We start from the raw sequence: 16,956 nt of genomic DNA, 5'->3' as shown, positions 1-16,956 counted from the left end.
CCTAAATCTTTGCAGAATTGGGGTCTTAGTACATTGCTAGTTATTTAAGGGCAAGAGGTTTTTGTAATTTAGTTACAATGTAAAGTTTCAGTATACACAAGTGCTGGAATTAGCAGTGACTCATTTTTCAAGAAGCCCTGGGGAAGCTCAACTGTTTGAGTTTCAGCACAGCCACAGTGACTAACACTGAAAATGACAGAGCTGATACCAATATAAAGACTTTTGATATGAAGGAATTTTCTTTATGATTTTGGAATTTAATAAAACCCTTCAATTTTATGAGTTACAGCTCCTTTAAAAAGCACCTCAAGATGTCTTCCACAGTTCAGCAGAATCTGCTTCTCAAATATATATGTATAGTACCTCAATCTTTCACTAATATGATGACTTACTGCATGCTTGTTAGTCTTCGCTTTACAGAAAGTCTTTTTCCTGTATTTATAAGCTTTTTACTCAGCTGTTCTAAACTTACTAAGGATTCTTTGTTCTAACAATAGTAATATATCTTTGTCACTGGTTCTGTTAATTCTAATGATTGGTCCTAGGCTGTTCCTCCCCTTCCTTTAGGAATGGTACCTTCCAGTCTCTCCATGTGCATGAAAAGTGACAAGCATGGGTCCCCATATTTCTACTTATTGGGCCACCCTAAAGACACGGTTTGTAAACTCTGCATGTATATTATCATTTTCTAATATGCTTTTGTTTCACGCAACTGTTTTAACTGAGGCTTTTCCTACTTTTTCTTACACACTAGCTTGTTCAGCGGCTCCTACTATATTGGACTGTTCTTTATAGCTGAGAACCTAATCACCTAAAGAGAATACCTATGTATTTTAATTTCCTAGATGGGAGTGTAGCTCTGTAACTTCCACTGCTACTAGTGGGAGAAGCCCAGCTATGTCCCTCTGAGAAGGTAGCTTCTTGTATTTGTAACAAAGATTCATGCTATAAAGACAACTTTCCTTGAAGAGTAACCAAAGTACTTAGAAGCCGATGCAATAGTTTTACCCCTTTCTGATGGTACTTGGCTCCCCAAAATACTGTTAATGTGAAGATGGAAGTTATATCTTGACCTAAAATAATGTTCCTGTGCTTTCGTTGGAACATTCTGTAATACAATTTCAAACACAAAGAAGCTGATTCAGATGGCACAGCTTTGCACTCAGTTTCAAGTTATTTCCTTCATAAATCCGGTCTTACTGCATAGTTTGTTCAAACTTACCCAATGTATAATATATAGCCACAGCCCAGAAATGATACCTGAAGGGAAACATTTATTTTTCCTGGTTCATTTGATTGTGGTCATCAGAGAAATCTCAAAAGTAATCTCTGCTGGTACATTTAACAGTTATAGAAGTCTCTCACATAATAACTTCATATAACATAATATTTTCATTAAAACTGTGGCCTACTAGCAGAACAATCTAAAACACTTAAAGCAGAAAGGTTGGGAACAGAGAGGGAGATTTCCAAAGGTGCCTAACTGCCATTTGGGCCTTTGAAAATCTCCTCCAAATACTGGACAAGGCCAACATTTCAGATCCTCTAACAATGTTCTCACAAAATATGCAGTCTCATTTGGGAGGGGGGGTGGAGGGCAGCAGTCTGTTATTGCGAATGCAGATCAGTTAGTTACCCATCTGATTGTCCTTTGCAAATGCAGGTATCCAGTTTGTGTCCCCAAATGTGAATTCGCATCTACAAACTGATATACCCATATATTTTGCTGGCACAGTTTTAGAGGCCTTTTGAAAACCATTGCACTAACAGATTTTACACTTGTATCCAGTACTCAGATTTGTTTGAACATCTGAGACAGTACTGAGGGGTCTCAGTAAGGGAATTAATTTCTTAGTAGCGTGGAAATCAGAACTGTACCATTTTACACCTCACTTCTGCTTCATGTTCATTGGCAAAGTCACTATAGGTCATCTTTCAAGATACTGAGAGGCGAGGTCATGCAGACAGAGAGTTGCACTATATAGCTATATCAGATTCATCTTGTAAGTCTATAGTCACAAATAGAGCGAGTTAGGTGACCTTGGCTCCATCATGAAAACTATCTTATATAACCATGACTTTATAGTGTGTATATACACACACACACACACGTACATGTTCAAATTACTTTTTGTTGCTTTAGGATAAAAAGCATGGGAAGGAAAGTTGTTCCCTCCTAAAACTGGTAGATGTTGGCATCCTCTATCAATGTATCTTAATTTAGTAGTACTCAGTAACTCAACTATGGATGAGTGGCTGCCGATGTTCTAATTATTATTTGGCCCTATTAGAACTTTTCTTGGAGCCAAAACTTGACAGAGACAGGGTGTCAGTCATCAAAATAAAAACCTTTGTTGGATGGAATTTTCAGCTTCTATTAAACATATGTTTTTAAAACTTCCTCAAAATAATTTATAAAAGATCTGCTCTAAAAATTATTTTGGGGAAGTTCTACGGCATTTGCTATACAGTAGGCTAGCCTGGATGATCACAGTGGTCCCGTCTGCTCTTAGAATCTGTAAGTCTACGAAAATGAAAATGAACTGAAGGTACCAGAACAGTTCACATAGTCCATGAACAGTCATCAGATGGTAACAACTTCCAATCACTTCTGTCTTGACCTATATTCAGACAAAGGACAGAGTTCCGTTGCCTAGTCCTTCATTTACTCAGTCCCTTTAAAAAGCGACAAGGTGTGATATCAACTGACCGTCTTAGAAGCAGAAACCATGCTGTGGTAATTAACTAAGAAAGTATTGCTGTACTGCTATTTATTTTAATGTAATTAGTATTTCACTTAGAGTATTTCTTAAAATCCACCCATCTCTTCAGTATCTATATTCAGGACATTTCAGCTTGCACCTTTTGTAACAGCTTAATGAATAATTCAATATTAATAGCCAAGATAATAGCTTTATATTTATTTGAAAAAAATCTTTTCTTATTGAATACAGTATTTTTTGGGCTCATCAAAAATTGCTTGCTTAGTAAAATTGAGCTGAATCCCTGACTTGCTTTAACAGTGAAATCTAAAGCTGATAACAAAAGTGAATGAATTTCCTGGACTTTTCTTATTGCATGTGTAATTATAAGATCAGCTGCCCTGATGCCCTACAACAGTGGTCTCCAACCTTTTTACACACAATATCACTTTTTGAATTTAAGTGCAACCCAGGATCTACCCCACCCCTTCCCAAGGCCCTGCCCCTTCCCGAAGGCTCCACCCCGCTCACTCCATCCCCCCTCCCTCTGTCGCTCACTCTCCCCACCCTCACTCACTTTCACTGGGCTGGGGCAGGGGGGCTGGGTGCAGGAGGGGGTTTGGTGTGCTGGCTCTGGGAGAGGGCTCAGGGCTGGAACAGGGGGTTGGGGTGCAGGAGGGGTGTTGGCTCCCTCCAGGCGGCACTTACCTCATGTGGCTCCTGGTCAGTGGCGCAGCGGGGCTAATGCAGGCTCCCTGCTTGCCCTGGTCCCACGCCACTCTTGGAATTGGTCATGACGCCCCTGCGGCCCCTGGGTGGGGGGGCAGCACATGGCTCCATATGCTGCCCCTCTCTACAGGCACCGCCCCCGCAACTCCCGGGGCCGCAGTTCCCCGTTCCCGGCCAATCGGAGCTGCAGGGACAGTGCTTTCAGACAGGAGCCGTGCACGGAGACCCCTGCCTCCCTCTCTCCCCCAGGGCCTTAGGGGCGTGCTGGCCGCTTCCGGGAGCGGCACATGGCCAGGGCAGGCAGGGAGCCTGCCTTAGCCTCGCTGCACCACTGGACTTTTAGTGGCCGGAGATCACGATCGACTGGCAGAAGCTCCAGGATCGACCAGTCGATCGCAATCAACCGGCTGGTGACCTCTGCCCTACAAATACCAACAGTCAAGTAAGTAAATGTCCAAATGATTAAAAACTGCTCTAGTGAATACATGTAATGATAAAGTGTATGCCTATCATCACAAAGTATTTTGGACGTTAGGAGGAAAAATGTCTTGATATGCTTTTTCCCCCTGGATTTTGCTGACCAGCATCCCTTTTAAAAAACATTGTGCATTTGGATAACCAAATAAGCAGCACTGAGCCACTGTGCAGTGTATAGACCCAAGTAACATACACAGAAACCTGACACCTACGGCATAGGTGGCGAGTTTTAAGAAGGACTTGCAATGAGAGAGTGGTTGCAGGGAGGCCATTCTAGGAAGGAGTGCGGCACAAAAAGCAGGCAAGAGGACAAGCATGGAAGAAGGAGATAAATGGAGTAGACAGAAGGGAGACAAAGACGGAGCAAAGCAGCAGAAGGAGGAATGGCAGGAGACTATCAGAGACGTGAGCAGGATGGAATAGTAATGGGCCTTGAAGGGGATGCCCACAAGCTTGAATTTGATATGGAAAGCACATCAAAGTCAAGTTACACATACCCTAGATAGACATGTCGGGGGGGGGGGGCTTCTGATCCTTAGTGTGGCAATGATGAACAGTGCCTTTTTTTTTTTTTAAGTGGTGAGCCCTGTATTATCCATTGTGTAATACATGACAAAATTAGGAAGCTATGCTGTGTGTTTGCCTGCCTGGTATTGACTGTGAGCACAAAGTAAACACCACATGTGTCTACTTCTTTACATGTTTAGAAATTGTTACATTTGCACAGTAATTGGCTAATGAGTCTTGACTCATACTGTTACATCAGGTTTCAGAGTAGCAGCCGTGCTAGTCTGTATCTGCAAAAAGAACAGGAGGACTTGTGGCACCTTAGAGACTAACAAATTTATCTGAGCATAAGCTTTCGTGAGCTACAGATCACTTCATCGGATGCACTCAGTGAAAGCTTATGCTCAAATAAATTTGTTAGTCTCTAAGATGCCATAAGTCCTCCTTTTCTTTTTACTCTTACATCAGATACTCATGCCTGTTGAGAGTACTAATCAGATAATCCAGTTCATTCTTTTGAAATGCCTGTCTTATAAATCTCTAGAGCTCAGTGTTGAATGGTATTGGGAACTTGAACTGTCCCATATATCAGACAACGATGGGAGAAGCAAAAATCAATAGGGTCGTTTTGAAACAGTGCCCTTTCCTTATGTGACCACCTTGACTGAGTTGAGAACATTCATTCGTATTCATGCTGCATTCCCAATAGCCATCCTCTTATTTCTAGCAACACCGACTTAATTTCAGGAACCTGTGGTGTGGAAAAAAGAGGGACTAACTAAATGAATCAAAATACTGGTTGATAAAAGTGGCCTAAAACCATCAGGCAATTTGAATATGAACTCCAAAAGGTTCTATCAGTTTTTAGACCTATGGGTAAAAACTATTCAAGGACAAAATTCAGTATTAAAATGTGTTTTACAAACAAATCCATAGCGTTTAACAAATATGTAGCAGCTGATGAGAGAGGAGAACATTCTTCAGTTGGAAAAATGAAAGGTATCTATTGTCTGTCTTATGTAACAGCAAATTTTATATTTTAAAAGATCAATTGCCCTTTTTATATTGGAATTTTGTATCTTTCACTGTAGAACTGAAAGCATAAAATGCCATTTGGAGAGATGGAAAGAAAAGGGGGAACGTTTTCATGGGTTTTGTTGCAGTATGTCTGATCTTCCGGAGAACTGCTATAGGGCCTTTATTTTTTGAATGTACGACTCCTGGACAAAAGAGCAGCTCTGACTGCCTCTGTGACCTTGACCAAGTCACTTAAAACACTCTAACCTGCCTCACCCATCTGTAAAATGGGGATGATAATATTTACTTACATACTTCGTGGGTGTGTTGTAAAGGTGAATTAATGCTTAAAAAATACCTTAAAGATGAAAAATTCTACTTAAAGACTAAGTTAATTATTTTTATTAAAGTAGAACCTCACTAATCCACACACATTATAATTCATATAAAAATTGGCAGCCCATCTCCACATCTGAACAGAGATTTAATAAGAGTGCTGTACAGTGAGTTCTCTTGTTACTAAGCCTTAATTATTTTTATATCATATGCTACAGTAGATTTGCTAGTACCCTACCAAGTGTATATGTTCACAGCTAAATTAAAGTGAATAAAATACATGACAAACCTTACCCTTGAGCATTTATCCGTGGTTGGGTCACATAAACTGGCATCCAGACTCACCTACCCTGTAAGGAAAAATAAAGTCCCAACTAAAGGTCTCTTCTTAGCCCTTTTCTCATTGTATTTGCTTGCTATATTTCCAAAACACAAACTCAAAGCCAGAACAACTCAACTCCAGTTACTGGGTAATAACCACTCAAGGCCTAATCAGCTGGGAGGGGAGAGTTCACATCCTTCCCCTACAATAACCTCTTTGGCACTAACTTCCTCTTTCCTTTTATAACCTCACCCAGCTCAGCCATGTGACAGGAAGGAATCCAGTAACCCCTTATGGGCTGGAGTGCCAAACATGCTTTCCCTCCCCCCTCCACCCACAGCTCACTCCTCCTCACGTCTGTGAAGTTATTCTTGTTAGGACCATGTGTACTGGGGCCCTTTGTATATAGATAGCCATGTTTAAGGGACATTGCTGATCCAGGAGCATGTTGTGTAAACATGCAGGTCATGAACTCCTCCTCCCCAGAAAGCCCCAGCACAGCTCCTATAATGGAGGCTCTACAGACCATGTCTCTGTAGGTAATTGAATTAGCCAACTTTAGGGGCATCTAACTTTCACCTCATGCTGTCTCAGCTGGATGTAGGTTTTCTGGGAGGCACTTAAGATGTGTAGCACCTAGCAGACTGGGGCCCAGTGGTCTGAATTTTCAAAAGTGACTAGTGATTTGGAGTGCCCAACTTGAATCACCTTAAAGAGACTTGATTCTCAGAAAGTGCTGAGCACCCACCTCTATAGAACAGACCCCTTTCAGGTGTCTCAGGTTGGACACTTCACACCTTTGTGCATAAAAATGGAGGCTACGTCCCTGGAAAGACAATGGGCTTGTCTATGCAGTGTAGTACTGTGCATAAGTGGGGTGTGAATTCTAATGCACACCAATGTGTTGTGTGTACTAACTGGCCTGTGTAGACCCTGCTGGCAAGCACTAAAAGTTCCCTAGTGTGTGTTAACATAGTATTGTTTGAAACAGGACAACATTAATGTGCACTCGGAAACTTTTAGCATGCAGCAGCAGGGTCCACAGGCATCAGTTAGTGTGTAACACAGTGATGCACATTGGAATTTACATCCCACTGATGTGCACTGCCATACCATGTAGACAACCCCAGTGACACAACTTACTGCTTGTGTGATACAGCTAAAGAGTGTTCAAAGGTGGGATGCAGTGTCTTGGATCCACTCATCCGCTCCACATTCTCATTTCATAATAGTATAAAAACATTGGCTTTTCAACTTGCTCAGTGATATACATGAGAAAATAAACAACCACCACCTCTCTTAGTAACGGATGCAGTACCGTAAGCAACCAGATGTGCAAACACAGAAGCACACATTCAGTAAAGAAGAGATATAGATCTGGCGCTTCTGAGAGCTATTAAACATAATAATGAATTTCAAAGATAACCCCTTAGTAAAATAGTCTTTAGCACCTAGAAACCAACAGCTTCCAAGAGATTTGCAGAGCCATGTAGGAAGAGCAAGTCCAGTCAACTGGAAAGGAAAGGCAGGCCTGTTTTCAGGAGTCCCAAGTGATCCTCTCTCCCCACTTTTGAAACTCTCCCAATTTATTTGTGATCTTTTTCTCAACTGCTGGTTCCTGAGCCAACAGCAATTGGAAGATAGTTGAGTTCTTTACATCTGTCCTGGATCCAAATTCCATTGAAATTGTAATTCTTAGCTTGAAAACCTTTCAAACAAATATAACTATATTTTTTTAAAAACTCAGCAGCATGAGGTCACTGACACTTTTTCAGTACTATCTAGTAATTTTGAAAAACTTACTGGAACATATTGTTTAAACAAAGATGACTACAGAACATTTTACATACTGGAACAGTTTTGCAAGTGGAATTGTGTACATTACCCAGCTTTCTAAGTGTCTGGGCTTTCCATCAATATTTGGATTGTACTTATAAACTATGCACTGAATATGAAAATGTTAAGATCACCCATTTACTGACTTCTCTCTCATTATACTGGTCTTTTTTTGCAGGAGACTCTGTCCGACATTCTAAAAAAGAATTAGAAAACCTGACACCCTGATTAGCCGATAGTCATAACAACTAACCTGATCGCAGGTGCTGCTGTCAACCTTCAATTCCCAGTATCCTAGTCCTTGAGAGGTGTTCTCTTACACCCCGGTTCAGCAGTCTAGCCTATTCAGCAAAGCACTTAGGCACAGACTTAAGTGCTTTGTTCAGTAGGGATGGGCTTAAACACCTTGCTTAGCTGAACTGAATCCTTAAATGGAAGTTAATGATGATCAGCACCTCACAGAGGGCACTCAGCACCTGGCAGGATCAGCTTCCTATGGAAGTTCATTTATTCAGCAACTCATACACTGTCCAAACACTGTAAGTTGAGGCTACTTTTGTTCAGCAAACCATGCCCCCAATATTAACCAAGCAGATCTAAGAATGACAGCTACTTATTGACCAGTCAAAATGTGAGCTTTCCTAATGCCTATTTTAGCTGCAATAATTAATCATTTTAATATTTAAATATAATTAATGGTGTAGTAGCAATCTCTTAAATTATTCACTCTATATAGAAAGTTTTTTTCATTAATGCCACACATTTTATTAACATATTTATGAACACCTTTTATGGCAGTGTGTCAATGCTATTAATAAAAACTAATTTAAAAGTCATTATTTTTTTAAATTATAGAGTCATTTATATTATAGCTCTCCTTGCTTTGCCTCAGCTCTGGGTGAGATCTGCTCTGGCTTCCAATAGCTCTTCATCCACAGTCTGACCACATTGAAAAAAATGCTTTTCTTATTAAAGTGAATAAAGTATTATCACTTGAATAGCTTGTAACCGGCAACGGTTAACTCATTGCCTTTACCAGACCAGGGGCTAGGAGAGTGGTCTCGTCTCTCTTTCATTGTACAATCCTCTGGAGTCCAGAATACAGATAATATCCTCTCCTGGGCTTGAAAAGAACGCTTCTCCTTCTTCCTTTCAAGAGGGACTAGCAATCTCTAGGTTTAACATACACATCAGTGATTTTCAAGTTAGATTCCTAGTTCTGCAAAACTCTCAGGCAGTATATGAGGATAAGGAAATCAATGGGAATTTTGCCTATGGGCACACAAGAGGGTCCTCAGCAAGGTTGTATGGGAGACTTCCTGTCTGATCTATTTTAGGACACATACCATTTTGTATCTGAATACAGGACAAAATTAAAAGTGGCATGAAGTGAATCCAAAAGGAAGCAACATCTGGCCATTCAATAACAATAAAGAGTGTGAAAGGAGCGATGGCAATAGGGTACGACGGGAACTGGGATGCACATAAATGAGGCATAGAGGGAGACTCTGCAGATTTTCGACAAACTAAGTGCTCCAAGCTTTCAATGCAGATAAGTCTCCTTTATCAATCCCCTTTTCCCACCCAGGTATAACGCCACACTCACATGCCTCTTACAGATTTGCTGATACCTGCAGGAGTGAGCCCTGCTTTAAGGAGCCTCATACAGAAATTATCCACCAAACCCAATTCAGATCTTTGTCACTTATTAAAACAAAGAGAATTCCCCCAAAATCATTTGTTCAAAAGAATTAAGATTGAATTCTTAATCACCACCAAAAAATTACAGGCAATAAACATTCCAAACACTACCAAATCTGTAAATGAGAAATAAAGAGATCCAGCCACATCCCCATTGTCATATAATCCTTCCTCTCTTGCCATCATCCTACTTGGCTTACACTTTCCATCTAGGCTTAGCATTGCCCCTGAAAATATGCAATAATATATGCACAAGTCAAAATTACTAGGAGAATATAAAAATCTTATGCCTATTTAAGGGATCTATTTACAATATACAAGAATACTGCACCATTAATCAATACAAAAAAGGATAGTTATTAGAATGATCACTGATAAGGTCTATAAAATTAGACAAGCTTGCACCATGATATTTGCCACACACTTCATAACACCAGAGAGACCAATTATTTTATTTCTGCTCATAAAAACATTCTTCTATCCAACAGCACTTCATAACATCAGACCTATTGTGCTCTGACAAAACTGAATGTGGCTTGGGACTACATTCCTCTCATAATCTTTACTACCAATGGCAAAGCATGCATCCAGTATCATATTTACGTATACAGACTAAAGCAAGAGGGCAAAGTTAAGGTTGAGTGGGTACTATAAACTGGGTGAGATGATGGTGTAAGAGTAGAGAATATATAAAGGAGCAAATATACCAAAGCAAAGTGTCACTAGATCCTCCCAGCACAACAGATGTAAAACCCGCAGATATATCTCCACTGATACAATGCTCACACCACACAACACCCTTTTCAAGTTCCTCGGGTCCTACAGAGGCCCATCAGAACATGCAGTGTACCTCGTCCAGTGCATTCAATGACCCAACACTACCTATGGATGAAATCGGACAATCACTACACTTGCAAATGAACTCTCAGAGAAAAAAAGGCTAAAAAACAAACACCCTATCAGTGTGAGGGAACACTTTTCACAACGTTAGCACGCCATATCTGACCTCTCAGTCCTCAGCCTCAAAGGAAACCACCACGCCTTCAAAAGAGAAGCCTGGAAACTTAAATTCATAACTCTGTGGACACTAAAAACCATGGACTTAACAGCGACATTTGTTTTATGGCTCATTACAACAATTTGTAACACACCCTACTGCCTACTAAACCTTAATCAGCCACTTCATTTTAAGCGGTCTCCTGCAGCATGTGTGAACTCAACACCACAGCAAACAACAGAAGATTATATGGCAGGGGTAAATGGCTGGATCCTTTAACTATTTCCAGTATTATTGATGTTTGGGACTTTTCTAAAGGGGTAGACTGCCTTGCCCCCACCCTTCTGTTAAAAAGGTGTAATTTTGGGGGGAAGGTTATGCTGAATCCCACTGAAACACACTCACTTTGGAAGTGTACAGGAAGGTGAAAGGAGGGGATTGACTATAATATGATATTCACATTGGTTTTAAAATTTAACAGAAACTACCAAAGGCTTCCCAAACCATCCAAAAATCAAAGTGGGGAACCTCTGAGTCATTTACTTCAGTAACTAAAAAAAAGTGATTATTTCAGTAGCTGTGGAAATTCCAAGACAAAGCATTAAAGTGAGTTGAAAGATCGACCCCAAAGAACATGAAACGCAAGCTGCAGGAAACCAAAGCCATCAAGAACATAACAGGCTTTCCAAGATATAAGAATAAAGGGCCAGATTCATGCCAGATGTAATTCCACTGACTTCTATTGAGATACACACCAGGGATAAGGCTTCCCTATTTTCTTTATTAGCTGCATCTGTAAGAATTAAGTTTGTCACCTTGTGGCAATATGTAATTTCAGATGTAAGAGAGTAAACTATAATGTACCACATTTTGATTTTATCAACCAGTTCTTTGATTCACTAGCACTATGTCACCGAGATGTAAAAACAGATGCAAAGACATTTTGGGAATTGTTTAGTTCCTATTTCTGAAACTACCCAAAGCTTACAAATACTATTAATTAGTCATGAAATTTGGCTATTAGAGGCACTGCGATTTTATTTTACTTCTGTAATAAAATGCAAATAATTATTTTTTATATTTCATCAGGCAGGCTTTTATTATTATTATTAGTGCTATTATTGAACATTAAAAGGACTTAACACTAGCACGTTAAAGTTAAATTCAACTGGTTGTTGGTAAACCATTGAGTCATTATTTAAACCAGTTGAGACCAAGTGCGCATATGTGACAGTATGTCTGTAGCCTTATATATCCTGGGCTGCAAGCTTGGCAGAGATTATAAACTGAGCAAGTTTAGAGCTAATCAGAACTTGGCTAGGCAACTTCTCATGAAAACCTGAGGTGTTAGGAAAGTGATATTGGTTAATCCATAGATGACACTCTTCTCTCTGATTTAGTACTAAGCCAGTGCCCCCAGAAAATTATGCAAGGGCACCGTTCTGTAGAAGGTACCATCTTTTCCTTCAGCTGGAAAATTGCAGTCCCAACCTCTAATTGTTGTCATGATTACAGAGTGGTCAGAAAAGAATGGGCTCCAGGTGTGGGATTAGACCTAAATTAGGAGAGGAACACACACACACAATATTGGATTGCCAGTCTATTACATTAACATGTATTTACCCTCCTGAACAGAGGTTATGGTGACAAAAGCAGCAACGCAAACACTTCATAAGTTTGACTCCACTGCCAAAATGTCATCAAAACATCTTCAGCCAGAAATTTTCCTTCCTGCTACTTCTCCCAAGTCACTGTTCTCCAAAACGACTGTCTGTCTATTATATGTTTCACCCTTAGACGTAAACTGTCCTTTGATTTCAATGGGAGTTAGGCACCTAAATGCCTTTGAGGATCTGGGACTCAGTCACCACTCTACTCCTATGTTCACGTGACTGCAATTTGTTACATAAGTGAATGTTGCTAGTTAGACATGCTCAGTTCCTGCATATGAAAGGACCTCTGCTCCCATGGTGGAGGTGGTGAAGACTGGTACTTCACCAAAAAGCACCTGCTAATCATACCAACTGGGATGCAAGTGCAGTAACTCTTGACATTCCCAGTTCATCTACTCTATTTACAGTATTAGTTCAAAGGAGGTTTTTCAAAACACAGATGAGAGAGGCACCATTAACCTTCAATGGGAGTTGGACACTGACTATCCTTTGTACCATTGGAAAGTCCCGCTGAACTCATTTCCTCCTTTTTGTCACAGTGTTAAAAAAATCTCATGGCAATTCCTTTCTTTCCTGGCCATAGTAAGAGTGACAGCCTTCATATTCTAGTCACATTGTAATATGGGTAGTTATAATCCTGCCTAAATCCCCACCCCAACCACCGCCTGTAGTTTCAACTGAATATGGTATTCTTTTGTTCTTTTCATAAACTTGTGCAGTAGTGTATTTCATGCATTGTTAAACAGCCACCATTTTCTACCACAGATGTGGCTGCATTTCAGTGGAGTGTGGAAGGGGAATGAAAGTATACCTTTGTGTATAGTTTGAAACGTTTGTAATATGCTTTCAGATCCTTTGTAATGAAAGGTGCTAAAGAATAGGCTATATTTATTATTACCACCACAGGCTTTGTTTGTGTCTGTAAAATGTCTTGAAGTTAAAGCAAAGACTTGATGCTTCAGACACATTACCAAATTCCTCTAGACTCTAACCAGCTCTCAGAAAGGAGATGGGGGTGGAGAGAACGAAAAGAGAGAGGGTAAAATAATTAATTTGGTAGCTCAAAAGCATAAAATTTTGCATTTTTTTCATATTTATGTTTGTTATGGAAAAGCAATCATCTTAATGACAGTTGAACAAGCTCAAACAAACCATTATGTTTGCACACAGCTGTTAAAAGGTTTTTTTTTTGAGCGGCAAATTACTTTACATTGCTGCCCTTTGGTCTACCCTAGAATTTTGATATTTTCCCATAACATTGTAACACTAGGGGAGAGCCAGATTTAACTACCACTGCATCATTGTGCTCTTTGTTAGTCAGTTCCATGTTGCAACAATAATGGTTTGCAGACATTAACATTTACAGAGACTGAAGGGTGCTTTTTCTGCATAATTGCTTCTCATTTAAAAAAGAAAAGGGGGGGACAGGTTCCGTCTCAAACTGACGATGTTTAGAGATACAGAAAGTTATTGTTCTCATGTTCTTCCTCAAACATAATACATTTCCCCAAAATATAAACCGGGGGCTTTACTCTGTATAGGGATCTTTTGTGATGTAGTCATACTGGAAATTATTTCCTTAGAGCATTTCAAATTCCTCTTATAGTGGTTGTCTTCAAAAATGGATGCACACATTCCATTGTGAAAAAAACAATATAAATAAATGTCAAGCAAAGGGCCCAATCATGCAGTTCTTACACAGGCAAAATGTCCATTGAGGCCTGCCTGCCAGTAGTACTTCTTAGCCCAGGAAATGGGAAATACCAGGATGTTATACATTCTAACTTGGCAGCTCATGTAATTGTTCATATAATTCGTCTGTATTCACTTTTAGCTGTGGTGGATCCAAACTATTGAAGAAATTGGCAAGTTATAAAATCTGTCACTCTAGGCATAACATTTCCACTAGTCTTCCATGGTGCAATCATGGATAAGGAAATTAAACTTCAGTGTAAGCTTCCATTTTGGTTATTGACTGTACAAAATCTTTACCTGTCTGCAAAAATCCCATGTGAGCTAAAGAGAGAAAAGTCAAGGTTTCAGTCTTAACATGAGTCTTGCAAGCAAAAGTTACTTCAGCATGTAATTTAGTTAACCGTGCCTGCCCTGCCGCACACCAGCCGCTCTCATCAGCTGAGCAAAGCCAGGGATTGGAGCGGAGACTTTCTAGCACTATTGATGTTTCAGGAGGCGAGGGTGACCAGATGACAAGAACAATATATCAGGACACATTGGGAGGGGGGGCAGCCACAGGCTCAAACCCCACCCTACCCCCACCACCAGGGCCGGCTCTAGGTTTTTTGCTGCCCCAAGCAAAAAAAAAAAAAAAGCCAGAGTGCTCCCAAAGCAAAATATCGGGACAAATGGCATCCCGATGGTACATCAGTCGGGACACGGGACAAACCTAAATATCGTGATATCTGGTCGCCCAACAGGAGGCAGCCCTTCTCTACGTCAGTATTTGATACATTGCCAAGCATGGTGTTGGGAGCAATGTACTGCTGCAACTGCAGCCTTTACAAAGAGAGAAAACTGAGGTCCTGCCCATTTGGGGTCATTAAAGAGCCTACGGCATTTTTAGCAAGCGTTAGGAGCGTGACTGACGATATCCCTGGCCAGAGTCTGATTTGGGTAACGACTAAGAATGGATGAACGGGCTCAGAGGAATAAGAAATCCATGCATATACCAGATACCAATGCCTCACCCAAAACTCAAACTGAACTACATTCAACCCTTTACATGGGTCTGACATGTCTGGGTAAGAGATCTTGGGGAATGACCGGGAGCAGCAGGGTGTGTTTTGGGGCTCTCTCTGAAGAATTCCTAACTGGTTGAAAATCTTCTTGGGGAACAGCCCAGAGACTAATTATGGCCCCCGCCCCCAACACTGAGTCCACTCTATTTTCAGAGTGCTACCGAGCAGGCCCACTCGCCCCTTGATCCCTTTCCCTCTGGGTGTTTTGGAACAGGCGATAGGCCTGTGGCCACTGCGCTGTATCATGGGGGACTAGTGATTAGCCCATCCACCCTGTTTTTGGCAGGTAGCGAACTGGCTCAGTCCTCATAAGGGACAGGTGATTCGCAGGGGGCTGACACAGTCTTGTACTGTGGCTACTAGATCATTCCATTCAATCATATTGCCACTGGCCCTTCCTATTTTTACTGCTCTGGAAGTGATCATCCCCAAGGACGTGGTTTACTGTCACGTGAGATTAGGGATTTCAGAATACCCCAATGCGCTCTGCTACCAGTCAGTGAAGTTCAACAATGCCGTCAATTTGGGGGGCAGCGTGGATATGCCTTACAGTTGGCAAGCACACAATTATACTTGTTTCTCTGTTTCCTTTTTACATTCTGCCCCACAGCTGACTTCCATGGTGTTGCATGGATATTAAAAGAGGGCAAAATTTGACTTTTTTCCAGAGCTTTCTAATTTTGATGTGAACTTGCCACACAGGATCTTTACTTGAAAAGTTTTTTCCCCACTAATTCCTTGGGAGAAAAACGTTGGTTCAGATAGATCTATGGTGTAAGCAGGAGGGGGGGAAATCAGGGGGTTACCATTTTGAGCCATAGTTTTTGCACTAAAATAGTTCAAAAAATTACTTGAACTTAAGTGAAATTTCGTTCCCGATTTAGGTATAACACGAACTAATAGGCTGCAGCTTTTTTTTTTAAAAGAGTCAAGCGGTGATGCCCTGCTCCTTGTTCACCAACGTGACTCCCATTAACTCTACTGAGAGGTATAGAGCAGCATTAAACAACAAATTAACTCATAGATGTCTGGAAGAGGCCACTGTGACAGTGCAGCACTAGCTTTTCATAGGCAAATTCATGAGAGCTGAGAGGCCTGAAAAGTTGAGCCCTCCATATATTTGTGTGAGGGGTTTTAAAATTCAGTGGAGACCCTGAACCCAGTTAGAATCCAAACCCAAGTGTATTTGCCTTACCCAGATTTCACTTTTGACCTTTCAAATGCTATTTTCCCCCAGAGATGATCATGGTACAAAAGCACATGACTGGCACCAGATGGGAAAATAAATATCTCCTCAGCTGGCCACGCTGCTCTCACCACATCACCCACCTCTATATTGTCTCTTCTGTTTTTATCTACAAAAGAAATAAATAATTAAGCAAGCTGCTTCAGTTAAACTTATGGTCTCCATCCCAATGTATGCTCTCCATCCCAGACTGGAGCATAAAGCACATTTCACTCTTCACAGTAATGTGCATCCTCATGATGATTTGAAACTGGCCATAATGTTAGTTAGGAAAAAGAAATGGTGTAGATTTTTAGAATGGTTCAGATCTGTAAGTGCTACCTTTCTGAAGGCCAGGCTTAATCCTCAGTCAGCAGATAACATTTTCTCCTTAATAAACATGCTGTCTCCTCTCACTGGGTCCCATCATTGCATGGATTTTTTTCATCTATGGCAGCATTTTGATCTTACTGAAATGGTGACAATTATGGGACCACATTAACCAAGGTCAGAGACTTCTCTGGCCTCACAGTGGAAGTGGTGGGAGCCAGGCTACCAAGCAGCTCCGATGAGTCTCAGACTGGCTGCCTGCCTTAAGATGAATCAAAAGAAATGTTGATCACTCACTCAAAGAGAAAGAAACACTGGCCTGACCAAGATAAGACACTTTATATTTTG

General features: G+C 40.8%; 1 protein-coding gene across 15 annotated transcripts in view; it reads left to right on the top strand.

Annotated features, from left to right (window-relative positions):
• MAGI2 (membrane associated guanylate kinase, WW and PDZ domain containing 2) overlaps positions 1 to 16,956 on the top strand; it is a 1,181,180-nt gene that overhangs the window by 1,160,394 nt on the left and 3,830 nt on the right. For 3 of the 15 annotated variants that reach the window (XM_073328614.2, XM_073328616.2, XM_073328618.2), the window contains one exon: positions 568 to 656. The exons of 11 other annotated variants lie outside the window; for them this stretch is intronic. In XM_073328614.2, the coding sequence (XP_073184715.1) occupies positions 568 to 656 (89 nt within the window). Of the gene's footprint in view, positions 1 to 545; positions 657 to 16,956 lie in introns of all 15 variants that reach the window. One more of the 15 variants, XM_073328615.2, reaches the window with a different exon arrangement.

This window comes from Lepidochelys kempii, chromosome 1 (assembly GCF_965140285.1).
Source record: "Lepidochelys kempii isolate rLepKem1 chromosome 1, rLepKem1.hap1, whole genome shotgun sequence".
NCBI lineage: Eukaryota > Metazoa > Chordata > Testudines > Cheloniidae > Lepidochelys > Lepidochelys kempii.
The sequence above is the reverse complement of the archived record's forward strand: the minus strand, read 5'-3'. Positions and strand labels throughout refer to the sequence as shown.